At 44.1% G+C, this 16,051-nt stretch overlaps 1 protein-coding gene across 2 annotated transcripts in view; it reads right to left on the bottom strand.

Moving 5' to 3' along the window:
- LOC123751601 (polycystin-2-like) overlaps nucleotides 1–16,051 on the bottom strand; it is a 131,389-nt gene that overhangs the window by 55,424 nt on the left and 59,914 nt on the right. For both annotated transcript variants that reach the window (XM_069312363.1, XM_069312336.1), the window contains exons 5-7: nucleotides 13,631–13,804; nucleotides 9,813–9,943; nucleotides 2,826–3,019 (exon numbers count right to left, since the gene is read on the bottom strand). In XM_069312363.1, the coding sequence (XP_069168464.1) occupies nucleotides 2,826–3,019; nucleotides 9,813–9,943; nucleotides 13,631–13,804 (499 nt within the window). The remainder of the gene's footprint in view (nucleotides 1–2,825; nucleotides 3,020–9,812; nucleotides 9,944–13,630; nucleotides 13,805–16,051) is intronic.

The raw sequence follows: 16,051 nt of genomic DNA, 5'->3' as shown, positions 1-16,051 counted from the left end.
AGTGACTCGAACCCATACTCCCAGGAGCAACGCAACTGGTATGTACAAGACGCCTTAATCCACTTGACCATCACGACCGGACTTCAGGAAGGAAGCCATCTCTTTGTCGTGGAATTGCCATAGGTCCTCCATATAATGTTGTTAGTTTCTTGATAATCCTTGTTTCAGTGCTGAGGTGATGTTGGTCTGTGAGGATGTCGAGGTGTTGTTCAATGCGGGTACGGATACTTTCGTCGATGTTGCTATTTCTCCACTCGTTTGTAGCATGAAGTAGTTGCGTGTTGTTGTCTTTGATTTCATTCTCTGCCTTGTATATCTGATCACGAATACTGCAGGTATGTTGACGACATTTTTACACAGGTACCTGATGTCAGACATCTGCAGGAGCTGAAGGAGGCATTTGAGCAGAGTTCAGTGTTGCGTTTCACTTACGAGATGGAAAAGGATGGGAAGCTGCCCTTTCTAGATGTAACAGTCATGGAAAAGGGCGGAGGTTTCCACACTGCAGTCTACACTAAGGAAACAAACATAGGAATGTGCCTAAATGCCAACAGCGACTGCCCTGACAGGTACAAGAGGAGTGTTGTTAACGCATATGTCGACCGTGCTCTCAGCCACAGCTCAGAATGGAAGCAAGTCGACGAAGAACTCTGTAGGGTAAGGCAGGTCCTAGTCAATAACGGCTTCTCCAATGGTTTCATCGAAGACATCATAAGAAGGAAAGTGAAAAGCCATGCAACCTCTGAAGAGACAACTAACACAACACCTATACCCCCTATTAGACTATTTTACAGGAACTTCTTTTCCACAGCTCATAAAACGGAGGAAAGGGTCCTGAAAGATATTGTTAATAGAAACGTTATCCCTACAGACAAAAATCAGAGGATACAACTGACGATTTACTATAAAACCAGAAAAACGGCCAGCCTACTCATGAGAAACTCTCCAGACACAAAACAGAACGCTTTAAAAGAGACTAACGTCGTCTATGCCTTCAAATTCCCTCTTGGGGACTGTAAGCTCCAAAAAACCCAGTATATAGGCAAGACAACAACATCTCTTTCTAGGCGTTTAACGATGCATAAGCAACAGGGCTCCATTAAGGAACATATAATCTCTTCCCACAACCAAACCATCGCCAGAGAAATCCTAGTAAACAACACAGAAATCATCGATAGATACAGCGATAGCAGGCGGCTTGACGTTTGCGAGGCACTACACATCAAGAAGTCAACACCAGCAATCAACAGCCAATTATTGCACAACTATATTCTACCCACCTCAAGACTCCGCTCCAATATAGAAGCATCAAGAAATATGGACCAATAGGCTTTCTACAAACACTTCTATTCAATACCCATTGTTTGTGTTCTGTCTTGTGTTGATACTTTTAATACCCTATTAATATCCCCTCTTGTTCTGTCTTGTGTTAATGCCACATCACCCCTCCCACCTTACTCAAATGTAGATATAAAATCGGAGATACGTAAGTTCTAATCAGTTGTGTATTTGTGAACTAAAGTCTTTGAAAATGTAATAAGTTTTACGAAACGCGCCCGTGTCGCGTCAGACTAGAAATAAAAATGAATTTTGGAGAATTGATTTTTGATTTACCTCCAACAGTGAAGCGTAATGTACGAAAGATTGAGAAAATTCGTGTTAGAATTATTAATCTTACTTTTTCGGTCATATTTAATAATATATGTCTACAGGAAAGACTGCTACCAAAATATACTAATATATATATATATATATATATATATATATATATATATATATATATATATATATATATATATATATATATATATATATATATAGATATATATATATATATATATATATAGATATATATATATATATATATATATATATATATATATATATATATATATATATATATATATATATATATATATATATATATATATATATATATATATATATATATATATATATATGTATTATACACACACTTTAGGTTTGTATCAAGGTCGCTCTTTGGTTGAATTATGGACCCTTCCCAGGATACTACCCACAACTCCTGCCTAATTCCTAGGTACCTGTTTACTCCTAGGTGAACAATACATCAGGTGAAACTAAGCGTTCCCAACCCTTTTTGTCCCGTCAGGGAAGATAATCCAAGATCCGCGATTGTGAGTCGAGAGTGTAGCAGCTGCACTACACAGCCCTGTATGCCAGGAAAACGAAAGGAGGAAGAGGAAGCTGAGAAGAGATCAAGGCATCAGAGGCGCTGAAACTGAAGAATTAACGTTCCATAAACGACAAAGCTTTATTTTCTACCAAATATCTGGAACTTGTCTGTGAGAGATGCAGGTTAGACTCAGCAAATATTATGTATTTTACCTTCGTAAAAGATTCTTTTACACAAAATTAAAACGTTATTTTTTTGTCGGACATCGCCAGGGAGCCGGCTTCGATTCCCGGCCGAGGCAGAAACAAATGACCATAGGTTCTTTCACCTTTTCCCCCTTTTCACCTAGCGGTAAACAGATACCTGGGAGTTAGATAGCTGCTATGGGCTGCATCCTGGGGATGTGCGTGTGTATGTGTTCAGAGAGAAATTTAAGTAGTAAATATGATAGAGAAAAATGGATTTGGGAGTCAGTGAAATAGAAAACGAATAGTTAAAAAGACTGGGTCAAGAGCTAACAGCTCCATTATGCAAGCATAAAAGAACAAACATAGGCATGCACACACACCTTTAATAAAATAATTTATATAACATTAAGACAGTTTTATGTTAGTGTATTCTACTTGAATTGCTACACACGGCTTATTGATAACTGCATAAGAAACCTTACTTGTTGATTTTATCGGGAAACTCTTGGACGGTGACGCTGTCGTGGGTGTTGAGGTCAATGTTGACAGTGGTGGTGGAGATTAGTCTTGGGGCCCTATCAGATGAGTCGCCCCTTCTAAGGAAGGTCTTGAAGCTCTCCCACACATAATCCACTATCTCATGATCTCTGGGTTGATTGTGAAGGTCTTCTTTCACCTGCATTGATAATATGAAGCTTACAGTTAAATTAATACGATATAATACAGTATATTTACTAAGAATACAGTGGTACATGTGAATATTAAATATACTCATAAACATGTGTATAGGTTCAAATTTGAAAGAAGGAAAAATGAAGTCACTGCTGTTAGATCTCACACAGATGTGTCTATATATATAATGAATGTCATGGTAAGGTCAAGTATTATCAGAGATGCATGAAGTAACTGTACACACTTCCCTCCATCGATATCAGGGTAATGGTTGCATATGGGATATATTGAGCCTTCTTTGATTTATATAGCACTCATAAGTTGCTATACTTGTCCATAATTACTTGAGTTGGATAAGTACTGCTCGCACTTTCAATGCAACTGCACCGCATGAAAGGTAAATTTTAAGCATGTAGGCTCGGACCCCCCTTTATGCTTGACACAGCATGCACAGGTGTCTTGCACTAGGCAAAATAGTAGTTTTATCTGCTGATTTGTTGTGCTATTGCTCAGGATCAATGCTGTCGGAAAACCCGACAGCATTTACTAATATTAAATGCAATAAGCAGATAATATTGCTGCTGTTGTATACACAAGTTAACCCATAGAAAATGTAGCACAGTGGAATTTTCCGTCAATAGAAAACGAGATATCATCGCTACAATGTGCTATAAATTCACCAGCTATTCTGTTGGGAATTATTGTTAATACAGTAGTCTTTGGACTTTTGACATCATGAAAACATCTCATTTGAATTAAGTTAATTATCAGTATCAAAATAGAGTAAATGTGACCTTTCTATCACTTACTGACATCTGGACAAGGAGAGCCAAGGCGTCAGTGGTGAGGGAGGTCAGCCATTGTTCAAGCAGATAGTGGCAGGAGCGAGTTCAGCTCTTATAATTCTTCCTTTGGATGATGTGTTATGGAGAACAAATTAGCGCTTCTTCCAATATCAACACGCAGCAACATCCAAACAAGGGAAGTGTCTTAGCGAAACTCGTTTATTACCACATTTCTGGGCAGTTAATGTTAGGTGGATATGGGGCAAACCGGTTAGGATACTAGACAAGCCACTAAACCCAAGTAATTAATCCTTGGTCTTTATCTAATAACATGACAAATGTTTCATCTGATATAGCTGTCATATATTAGGATTCCGGCTTTACAGCTAGTGCCCTTCGACAGGAATAATAAAAGAGGAAGCAGGACAGTTGCTTGGTATACCAGTACAGGGGTGTTGGATGCTAACCTCCCACGAGGATTATTTGGTGTCATCATTCATGTTCATACCTGGTGGACTACGCCAATGAGACCAATAAAATAAGGCCTCATAATTTTATTACTAATATATGTAGTTTAATAATGTAGTTTGATTGGCTGTATATATATAAATTTAATATAAATCCCCCCCTAATGTGTAAGAGTCGATTTGTGAGATTATTGCAGAAATACCGTCCGCTAACATCATACAAATTGCTATCGAATTATGTAAATTAACATAAATAAGAATTCTATATAAATTGATATAAATTAAATAAATATAAAAATCACAGGTCGGTTCCCACAAGTGCTGATGGCACGGTCGTATAAAGATATGTTATCTAAAATGGAGTTTTTTTGAGAGTATTGGGGCCTAAAGTTTCAAATTGGACATGTAAAGGCATATAGACAACATTCGTCTCTTTCTAAGCGTTTTGTTTTGTGTTCTAAGAGTTCTTCACAAACAAATTAGCGGTCTTCTTACTGTTGTAGTAAATAGTGAGTGGTATCTTGTGTTCGTGTTCAGTGTTGCTAAAGGTCAGCGCTCTTCTAATAATGTTTAAGGAATATTTATTCCGTACTGTGAGCTCTTGAAAAGTAGTTTTATTAGAGAGGACTATGGGCCCCAATAACACTTGATGATGGCCAACATTGTTATGCATTATACATGGGTTCTTGATGATGTTGAAGTTGAACGTCAAAACATCGCAGAAACTCCAGGGTGGTGACAGTCAGTGATCATGTCCATGATGCAGTTGTTCTGCCACAAGTGTAGTTTATTCCACTGTGCAGTTTTTATGCTACGAGTGTAGTTTGTTGATGATCACAGACAAGGCACAGCATACACACACTCGCAAGACGCTTTACTCTAGAAGGTCAGCCCCACTCCCATCCTGGAGTTTTATATCGGGAAGAGACGGAAGGTCTTCTACAGTAATGTGAATCGGCGATCAGAGCACCAACCAGACAGAAAGAGTTCTTCCATCGGCACTGCATACTGTTGAAGGGGTGCCAGCTGAACGGCTTAGGCTCTGTCTTTGTACCAGAAACTCCAACAATGCGTCACAAACGCTGCAAGGTCTGACTTACCCCACTAGATGACCAAACATTCGACAAGAACGACCTTCTGAGGATTTCCAAAGATATCGCAGGTGTCACGCCCATCGACAGCGGCCAGGAAGGAACAGACTATGTAATATACTTCGAGAGCGAGAGGGACCTCGAAAAACTTCAGCATTACAATGGCAGAATGCACGTAGCACACCTCAAGGCCCACTACCCACGCCAATACCTTGCCGCAAGAATGGTTTTTATCACTAAGATCAGCCACTGGATCTCCAAAAAGCTACCAGACGACATCTTCTTCAGCGTAGAGGACGACAACCAGAGCATGACTATTTTCTGGGGAGCGCCTCGGCGGTGCCGACGGCAAGCAATACATCTACAAGCTCACCATCACTACACAAGCTGCAGTTACCCAAGTCACCACACAAGGACTCTACTGCCTTGGCACCAAGATACCACACTACCGAGTGAAGAAGGAATGCTTCTACGACCAACGACAGTGTCTACAATGCTACCAATACACTCATTCTACCAAGGATTGCAAGGAACGAGTCCTCAAGTGCAGCATCTGTACGGACAACCACCACTACACCAAATGTAAGGCTACAACCAACCGCTCATTGCCTGCAATGGTGACCACATGGCCATCTCTTATCGCTGTCCATGCCGACAGGGCGAAATCAAGAAAATTGTGGACTTAAAGAGTTCAGCCTCCCTACCATCGTCGGTGTCTCCGCCATCGCTTCCAACACCTCAGCTTCCGCCGACCAGCCAGAAGACTTCCCATCACTACCAAACAGAAGTTTATCATCTCTATCCAGAGAAGAACCAGAGAAGTACACAGAAAGATAGGCGATTTAAAATAGACTACTGCATGATTTAAAAACGAGAGCGAAGCCCCAACATTGCCAAAAAAATAAGTAACTATACACCGCAATATATATATACGCATATATATAACTATATATACGCATACACACCGTTACTGTCAACGAGTGGCTCTTCCCAAAACAAGGTACCAAGCCGGGAAGACTATGTAGCACCATCAATGACGTAGGATATTGAAAAGGCGCTAAATATCACTTATTGCCAATAAGAGAACAAAAGCACATAAAACGAGCGATGTCAAAGGTATCGGATTTCCGAAGGATTCTATCAAGGAACAAAGGTCGCAGAGGAACAATAGAAAAGCAAGACATATGATCGTCACGAAAATCGGGACATTTCACAAGAAAGTGCATGACTGTAAGTGGGACAATACAGTTTGAACAATAAGGAGCAGGGTGGAGTTCCAATACTTTAAGTGCCCATAATATAAGCGTGGGTAGCCAATAAGTAACTTAGGCAAAGCCGTTTCCCATAGCCTATTACTGTGGAAGAAGGAAGGCCAAGGGGATATGGTACCCTTAAAAGTGTGGCGGTTGTTACCTGTGATCAAAGATCAATGACGCTGCCAGTAGTCTCGGATGGAGGAATGAATGATTGGGTAAAAATCAGAATAAGGAACACCTTTTGAGGAAATAGGACAGGTGCAAATAGCCTCTTTAGCGGCAGCGGCAGTATGGTCGTTTAAGGTAATACCAATATGCCTGGGAACGCAGCAAAACTCGACCGTCTTAAATCGTCTAGAGATAGGAAGCAACCAATTTTGAATTTCGACTACCACAGGATGTATTAGCAGTAAAGGTCTCCAGAGCCATGAGGGCACTATTGGAGTTAACAATAATGACAACGGAATGTTGACAGCGTGAAAGCAGTTGACGAAGTACATACAAGATTGCAGAAAGTTCAGTCATGAGGATACTAGTCGCGGGAACAGACGGCATACATACGTTTGGTTAGGAAATATAACGAAGTAGCCTACACCGTCGGCAGACTTAAACTCAACTCTGAAGATGGCAATGGAGTGGGAGTATGAAGAAAAGTGTTCAAGGGGGAAAAAGACGTTTTCGAACTGTTGGAGGGGTAGGAGCCTCTACCGTGTAGGTGAAAGTCTTGCGAAACTTTGGAAATGGGACCCTCCACGGGGGCACGAATGAAGTGACGCGAGGAGAAATATTGCTAACATGAACAGAGAGGGAATCTTGCAAGTGAGGCATCCTTATAGAAAAAGGAAGGTGGTGAACGGGAACAGGGCCTACAGGAGGTGGTAACGGTCAAAGCACGACTTAAGTGAGAGAGTGGATGAGCATGGCAAGTTCAAGGTAGCGAAGACCGGAACGATCATAACGATCCTGTAAAGACAGGACGCCGGTTTCAACATTCAGGCTAATGGAAGGGGACGAAGGAAATCACCAGAGTTGACACGTTACCCAATATAGTGCAGAGCATCACGACAATAAAGAGTCGAAGGAGAGGCAGAGGAGTAAGCGGGGCAACCACAGTCGAATTCAGACAAGGAATAGAGGAGCGAATGCCTATCAGCTCTCCAGGAAGTATTGGACAAGACCTTAAGTAAGTTAAGGGCCATATAGCATTCAACTTGGAGGTAAGAGATATTGGGTGACCAAGCCAAACGAATGTTAAAGTTTAATCCCACAAGTTTAACAGCATCCATATATAGAAATGGACTTCCATAAAGCGACAAAGGGATCTTTGTTGCTCTAAGGTAGAACGAAGTATAAGTCTTTTATTTCGTCCTTTGTGCTATGACTTTGTGTTATGACTTTTACCTGCTGAGTAAAAGTCATAGTACAAGTGTATTTGCAGAGAATTTGAAGCCATGACTGGTAGCCCAGAACGACACAACATCACTCTCAAGTTGACGCTGTCGTTCGGGGAAAGGCGAATCATTACCCAGACTGCAGAGGGTAAGATCGTCAAAATAGAGAGCTGAGAAAATGTTAGAGGAGAAGAAGGAAAGAAGACCACTGAAAGCAACCAGGAAAAGAGTAGTGCTCAGAACACTACCTTGGGGTACTCCTTCGTATTGCCGAAAAAAGTCAGAGAGAGTCAGACTCTATACAAAGCCTCACTCTAAATAAACGACTAGAGAGGAAGCTTCATAGGAAGAAAGGGAGATTGTCTCTAAGGCCAAAAGAACGGAGTTGGGGCAGAATGTGGTATCTCCAGGTGATGTTATATGCCTTTTCCAGGTAAAAAGACAGCATCAACGGAGGTCTTTGCAGCACAGGGAATACGAATATAGACCTTGAGATCCACTAATACATCAGTTGTGCTGCTACATTTGCGAAACCCAAATTGAGAAGGAGAGATATGGCGATAGTGTACTAAGAACCACATAAGACAGACATTTACCATACGTTCAAAAAGTTTGTGCAGATGCAACTCGTCAACAAGTGACTCTTCCCTGAAGGTTACCACATACACACTGCTTTTGTTAACAAGTACCCCTTCCCAAAAGTTTACTATATACACACCATAGTTGGCAACAAGTTGATCTTCCTTGAAGACCACATACATACCGTTACTGTCACCAAGTGGCTCTTCCCTGAAGACTACCACGTCTACTAATACCACTGCAATTGTCACTGCTTTGCACTTGGCCACTTCTCAGCTCAACTAATACTGAAAATGTCACCGAGAAAACAATAGCACATCATTGCTTACTGTTTAATTTATTAACTCTCGTGGAGCAGAAGTCGTCCATTGTTTACACTCCATTCTCGCACTGGGTGTTCTTCACTGTATAAGAGTCACTGGTTGTTTACAGTGCATCTCCACTGATTAAAAGTGTCGCACCAAGAGCCATCGCACGAGTTGTTGCAGTCAAAACTAACGAATAGGTTTGCTCTACTGCTCCTTGTGTCATCATGATGTCCTCAACTCTCAACAAAAGGCTGAACTCTGCACACATTAACGAATATCTTGCCAATTCCAGAGCTAATCCGTATACGTCATTTCTCTAACATGTCTTAGGCAACATTGGGGTGTCCCAAGCCAATGGGACGCCTCGCTATACCCTCTCGTCCGTCACATGACCTTGGATCACCTGCTGATTGGTTCATTTATGCAACTTACACCCTATTGTGTTCACTCACATCCTGGCATACTGCTCATTGCCTTATCTTCTCTAGGTGCGACACCTGCCCTCTGTCATTTTTGAAAGATAACTGGTTAGGCTACCCCTAGAACCTTAAAACTCAATTTTTTTTCAATCAATGCAGGTTGCAGACTTCCAACTTGAAGTAAAACAATGTGTGGGCTATGCTGTATGCACAGACAGGTGGGAGAATGCACAAACCTCGGTAAAGTTACCTTCACAAGAACCTTATAAGAAGAAATTACCTCTAAAACATGTTTGTTAACTATATTTTGGGGCCTTTTGCCATGTACGTGTTGAAAGTCTGAAGCCAAGCTAAGATACGAATGGTGTTCTTTAGAAATTGCTCGGCCACCAAATATTCCCCCCAAAAATAAAATATCAATAAATAAACAAATAAAATACAAACATCTCTCCTTACGGAGAAGACCTAACATGTGACAAATCATTAGTGTGAGAAACTCACCTCCGTGAAGGCCTGCATGATGACTGTTATTAACAGGTTCATGAGAACAAACGTGATGAACATAACGAAGACGAAGAAGAGGATTGGCACCATGGGAGATGCCTGAGTCATCTGGCTGAAGTCGAACTTGCCTGTTGTAAGAACGGTAGTGATTAAAACACACACACACACACACACACACACACACACACACACACACACACACACACACACACACACACACACACACACACACACACACACCAGGCGCCAGAGAAGAGCATGAAGTTCACCAACCCGACAACCAGAGGTCAAAGAAATAACAAAATAAAGCCTTCAAAAACAATCCCAGACCGAAGAGGCAACCATAAAACGAACAAAAAAGAGAAAAGACAGAGCCCAGTCCAGAGACGATGCAGGCTCAGGTGGTGCAAGAGCAGGCCAGAGGAGAAACAAAGCACAAGTAAGCTTGCGAAACGGTGCCGATGTAGAATCAATCCTAAACGTTGATCCAGTGGCTCGCCAATACCTCATGATAAGAAGCCACAGTATTTGGCATAAGATGCTAATCGAGATACAGACAAGAGAGAAAGGACCAAACATCCCACTTAGAAACCGAATAGCAATGGTGAAGGGAGAGAAAGTGTTAAAATGACCGCCAAGAACCTCTTACTGCCGCCTGGAAGACGACAGCAGGTGGGACACCATCATGCCAACTACCTGATCACCTTACAAATGGTGATAAATTCTCATCGAGCACTCTAAACACATTGATCAGAGAAGGTTGAACCAACAAGATACATCGCCTGCCTGGCCCTCTGCAAGAGACGGAGCTGCAGAAAACTCCTAGATTCGGACACGGAGCAAGCAGCAACTAAAACCAAAGTTAGATGGGTCATCAAAGAGCCAGAAGAATCACTTTCCTCCTAATAAGATTCCAGTTGTGCCAGTACCCACGACTGAGGGAGCCAAATGACCAAGACCGGAAGAATCCAAACAACCTGTAGTGCTTGCCACACAGTCGCAAAACTGAAGCGTACTAAGCGCTCAACATGGAAGGCACCAAGAACACAGGCCAGACCAGTCAGTGGCAGTCACAAAGCCCCAACCGACAGCCGAGACATCCGGGAACGTCAAGCGATTTTCGACGGAGCAGAGAAGGTGCCAGGAAACGAACCCAGAAAACCGGAAGAAGCTAGTGATGCAGCATCCAGTGCAGGCCCCCGAGTGACCATACCCAGTGAACACGAGTGGCAGTAGGGCTGCCCCCAAAGGACCAGAACAGCCACTTAACCAAACCCAGCCCAATGGGAATCATAAAGATAAAGAAAAGGTTCCTGCACAATCGCTCGAACAATCCCTGAGCCACCTGGCTCCCCCTTCAACACCAGCAGACGGCTGTACTGCAGCCGAAGCAAGGTCGCAGGTTCCACCAGTACACAAGGAACCTAAAAACCCAGCGAACTGCGAAAGAACCAGAACCTTGGCTATCAAACAAACAATTTGGCTAGGTGCCCACACCAGCCAGTCATTGAGATCCACGCCAAGTCCAAAGACCAAGCAAGAACGGCATGTCGATACACGAGACGTGGGGTGATAGCCATGAACATGTCTCCTCTCCCCCCCCCCCCCCCTCCAGAGAACGGAGAATACAACAAGGCAACCACCCTCTAATCAATAATAACTAAAAAGATTCAAACGGAACCCTAAGAGCTCAGTACCGATTCCAGAGACTGGGAACCGCAGGAGAGGGCCTCGGGGCAGAGCACTCATCCACGCCCACTGCCTGAGATCGAAAGGTGGTGTCCAAGGGAAAAGCTTTGAAGGAAGGGGTCGGCTGGCAAGACCCAGAAACTTTGGTGGGGCCAAGAAGCTCAACTGCCTCTGCGCCCGCATAGGGATAGTCTAAGCCCGGATCCGCCCAATCCACATTCCAAGCTAAATCTTGTCTCCAAACCGAAGCCCACAGACAAATCAGAGCAGGAAGCAGAGGGGGAAGGCGAAGGATGAGACCAGTCCAACAGGGAAGGAAGATGAGGTCATGACAGAACCAAGGGCAAGTTGACCAAGACTCCCAAATCCCAGTCCCTAAACCACAAAGTGAGGCAGATTAGGGGCATCCAACTGGGCACGCAACCTAGACTGCTGTAAAATCCAAAACTTTGAATACAAAGCGGCTGCCACCTGAAACCACTAAATTGCAACGGGGGTGTTCGGAAACAGGGAGGGTGGTGGTGGTGTGTGGTGACGGGAGTGTGTGGTGTGTGGTGACGGGGGAGGGTGGTGTGTGGTGACGGGGGAGGGTGGTGAGTGGTGATGGGGGAGGGAGGTGTGTGGTGACGGGGGAGGGTGGTGAGTGCTGATGGGGGAGGGTGGTGTGTGGTGATGGGGGAGGGAGGTGTGTGGTGACGGGGGAGGGTGGTGAGCGGTGATGGGGGAGGGAGGTGTGTGGTGACGGGGGAGGGTGGTGAGTGGTGATGGGGGAGGGTGGTGTGTGGTGATGGGGGAGTGTGGTGTGTGGTGACGGGAGGGTGGTGTGTGGTGACGGGGGAGGGTGGTGAGTGGTGATGGGGGAGGGTGGTGTGTGGTGACGGGGGAGGGTGGTGTGTGGTGAAGGGGAGGGTGGTGTGTGGTGACGGGGGAGGGAGGTGTGTGGTGACGGGGGAGGGTGGTGTGTAGTGACGGGGAGGGTGGTGTGTGGTGAAGGGGAGTGTGGTGTGTGGTGACGGGAGTGTGTGGTGTGTGGTGACGGGGGAGGGTGGTGAGTGGTGATGGGGGAGGGTGGTGAGTGGTGATGGGGGAGGGTGGTGTGTGGTGACGGGGGAGGGTGGTGAGTGGTGATGGGGGAGGGTGGTGAGTGGTGACGGGAGTGTGTGGTGTGTGGTGACGGGGGAGGGTGGTGAGTGGTGATGGGGGAGGGTGGTGAGTGGTGACGGGGGAGGGTGGTGTGTGGTGACGGGGGAGGGTGGTGTGTGGTGACGGGGGAGGGTGGTGTGTGGTGACGGGAGGGTGGTGTGTGGTGACGGGGGAGGGTGGTGAGTGGTGACGGGGGAGGGTGGTGTGTGGTGACGGGGGAGGGAGGTGTGTGGTGACGGGGGAGGGTGGTGTGTGGTGACGGGAGGGTGGTGTGTGGTGACGGGGGAGGGTGGTGTGTGGTGACGGGGGAGGGAGGTGTGTGGTGACGGGGGAGGGAGGTGTGTGGTGACGGGGGAGGGTGGTGTGTGGTGACGGGGGAGGGAGGTGTGTGGTGACGGGGGAGGGTGGTGTGTGGTGACGGGGGAGGGAGGTGTGTGGTGACGGGGGAGGGTGGTGAGTGGTGACGGGGGAGGGTGGTGTGTGGTGACGGGGGAGGGTGGTGTGTGGTGACGGGAGGGTGGTGTGTGGTGACGGGGGAGGGAGGTGTGTGGTGACGGGGGAGGGTGGTGAGTGGTGACGGGGGAGGGTGGTGTGTGGTGACGGGGGAGGGTGGTGTGTGGTGACGGGAGGGTGGTGTGTGGTGACGGGGGAGGGAGGTGTGTGGTGACGGGGGAGGGTGGTGTGTGGTGACGGGAGGGTGGTGTGTGGTGACGGGGGAGGGTGGTGTGTGGAGAGATGGTGTGTACCCATGTAGTAAATCCATATGTAAAAGCCAATATCTTTCTATAATCAATAAACGTTCTTCAACAATACAACTAACATTCAATCTTTAAACCTGTCTATACATCAATTTTTTTTGTATCAATGACACTGACAATTGTTCTCGTGCTGTTTGACACTACACATATCACATATGTGTAGTGTCAAAAGTAAATATGATGCATACCGTACCACAAAGTTACCGTGCATACCGTACCACTTACCCAGCAGTATGCTGAAGCAGGTCATGACGGCGCTGATAAAGTTGTAGAAGTCTACAAGGTGTTGGTTGAGCAGGACGAAGAACACAGAGACGAAGGCAAAGAAGAACAGGACGAATGCTATCAGGAAGACACTGAGGTCGTCCCAACACCGTCGAATAGTGGCCGACAAGAGCCCTGGTGGCAATGAACACACAGTTAAGTGGAATAAAAAAAAAAAAAATATATATATATATATATATATACACATTATATATATATATATATATATATATATATATATATATATATATATATATATATATATATATATACATATATATATATATATATATATATATATATATATATGTATATGTATATATATATATATATATATATATATATATATATATATATATATATATATATATATATATATATATATATATATATATATATATATATTAGTATATTTTGGTAGCAGTCTTTCCTGTAGACATATATTATTAAATATGACCGAAAAAGTAAGATTAATAATTCTAAAACGAATTTTCTCTATCTTTCTTACGTTTCTTTTCACTGTTGATGGTAATTCAAAGATCAATTCTCCAAAATTCATTTTTATTTCTAGTCTGACGCGACACTTGAGAGCGTTTCGTAAAACTTATTACATTTTCAAAGACTTTACTTTACAAACACACAACTGAAACTGAATAGAGCTTACACATCTTCGAGGTTTATATCTACATTTGGGTGAGGTGGATGAGGTGAAAAACGAACTTTCAACAATGGGTATTCAATGGGTATTAAATTCCAACACAAGACAGAACACGAAACAATGGGTATTGAATGGGTATTAAATTCAAACACAAGACAGAACACGAAACAATGGATATTGAATGGAAGTAATTGTAGAAAGCCTATTGGTCCATATTTCTTGATGCTTATATATTGGAGCGGAGTCTTGAAGTGGGTAGAATATAGTTGTGCATTAATTGGCTGTTGATTGCTGGTGTTGACTTCTTGATGTGTTGTGCCTCGCAGACGTCAAGCCGCCTGCTATCGCTGTATCTATCGACGATTTCTGTGTTGTTTGCTAAGATTTCTCTGGTGATAGTTTGTTTGTGGGAAGAGATTATATGTTCCTTAATGGAGCCCTGTTGCTTATGCATCGTTAAACGCCTGGAAAAAGATGTTGTTGTCTTGCCTATATACTTGTTTTTTTGAGGCTTACAGTCCCCAAGAGGGCATTTGAAGGCATAGACGACGTTGGTGTCTTTTAAAGCGTTCTGCTTTGTGTCTGGAGAGTTTCTCATGAGTAGGCTGGCCGTTTTTCTGGTTTTATAGTACATCGTCCGTTGTATCTTCTGATTTTTGTCTGTAGGGATAACGTTTCTACTGACAATATCTTTCAGGACCCTTTCCTCCGTTTTATGGGCTGTGGAAAAGAAGTTCCTGTAAAATAGTCTAATAGGGGGTATAGGTGTTGTGTTAGTTGTCTCTTCAGAGGTTGCATGGCGTTTCACTTTCCTTCTTATGATGTCTTCCACGAAACCATTGGAGAAGCCGTTGTTGACTAGGACCTGCCTTACCCTACAGAGTTCTTCGTCGACTTGCTTCCATTCTGAGCTGTGGCTGAGAGCAAGGTCGACATAAGCGTTAACAACACTCCTCTTGTACCTGTCCGGGCAGTCACTGTTGGCATTCAGGCACATTCCTATGTTTGTTTTCTTAGTGTAGACTGCAGTGTGGAAAACTCCGCTCCTTTCCATGACTGTTACATCTAGAAAGGGCAGCTTCTCATCCTTCTCCTTCTCGTAAGTGAAACGCAACACAGAATTCTGCTCAAATGCCTCCTTCAGCTCCTGCAGATGTCTGACATCAGGTACCTGTGTAAAAATGTCATCAACATACCTGCAGTATATGGCCGGTTTCAAGTTCATGTCGACTAAGACTTTTTGCTCGATGGTACCCATGTAGAAGTTTGCAAACAGGATACCTAGGGGAGAACCCATGGCGACCCTTTCTACTTGCTTATACATGTGTCCATCCGGGCTCAAGAAGGGTGCCTCTTTAGTACAAGCTTGGAGTAGTTTCTTTAGACTGTTTTCTGGTATGTCAAGAGGAGTACAGGCCGGATCACGGTACACTCTGTCGGCTATCATCCCGATTGTTTCATCCACAGGTACGTTGGTAAACAGAGATTCTACGTCCAACGAGGCTCTTATCCCTGTGGCCCGTGTTCTCCGCAGCAAGTCAACAAATTCCTTTGGAGATTTCAGGCTGAAGGCGCAAGGGACGTAAGGAGTCAGCAAGCCGTTGAGTCGTTTCGCCAATATGTACGTGGGTGTGGGTATCTGGCTGATGATTGGCCGAAGTGGGTTTCCAGGCTTGTGTGTCTTGACATTTCCATACGCATATCCAGGTTTATATTCCCCAATA

The sequence above is a fragment of the Procambarus clarkii genome, chromosome 1 (genome assembly GCF_040958095.1).
Source record: "Procambarus clarkii isolate CNS0578487 chromosome 1, FALCON_Pclarkii_2.0, whole genome shotgun sequence".
NCBI lineage: Eukaryota > Metazoa > Arthropoda > Malacostraca > Decapoda > Cambaridae > Procambarus > Procambarus clarkii.
The sequence above is the reverse complement of the archived record's forward strand: the minus strand, read 5'-3'. Positions and strand labels throughout refer to the sequence as shown.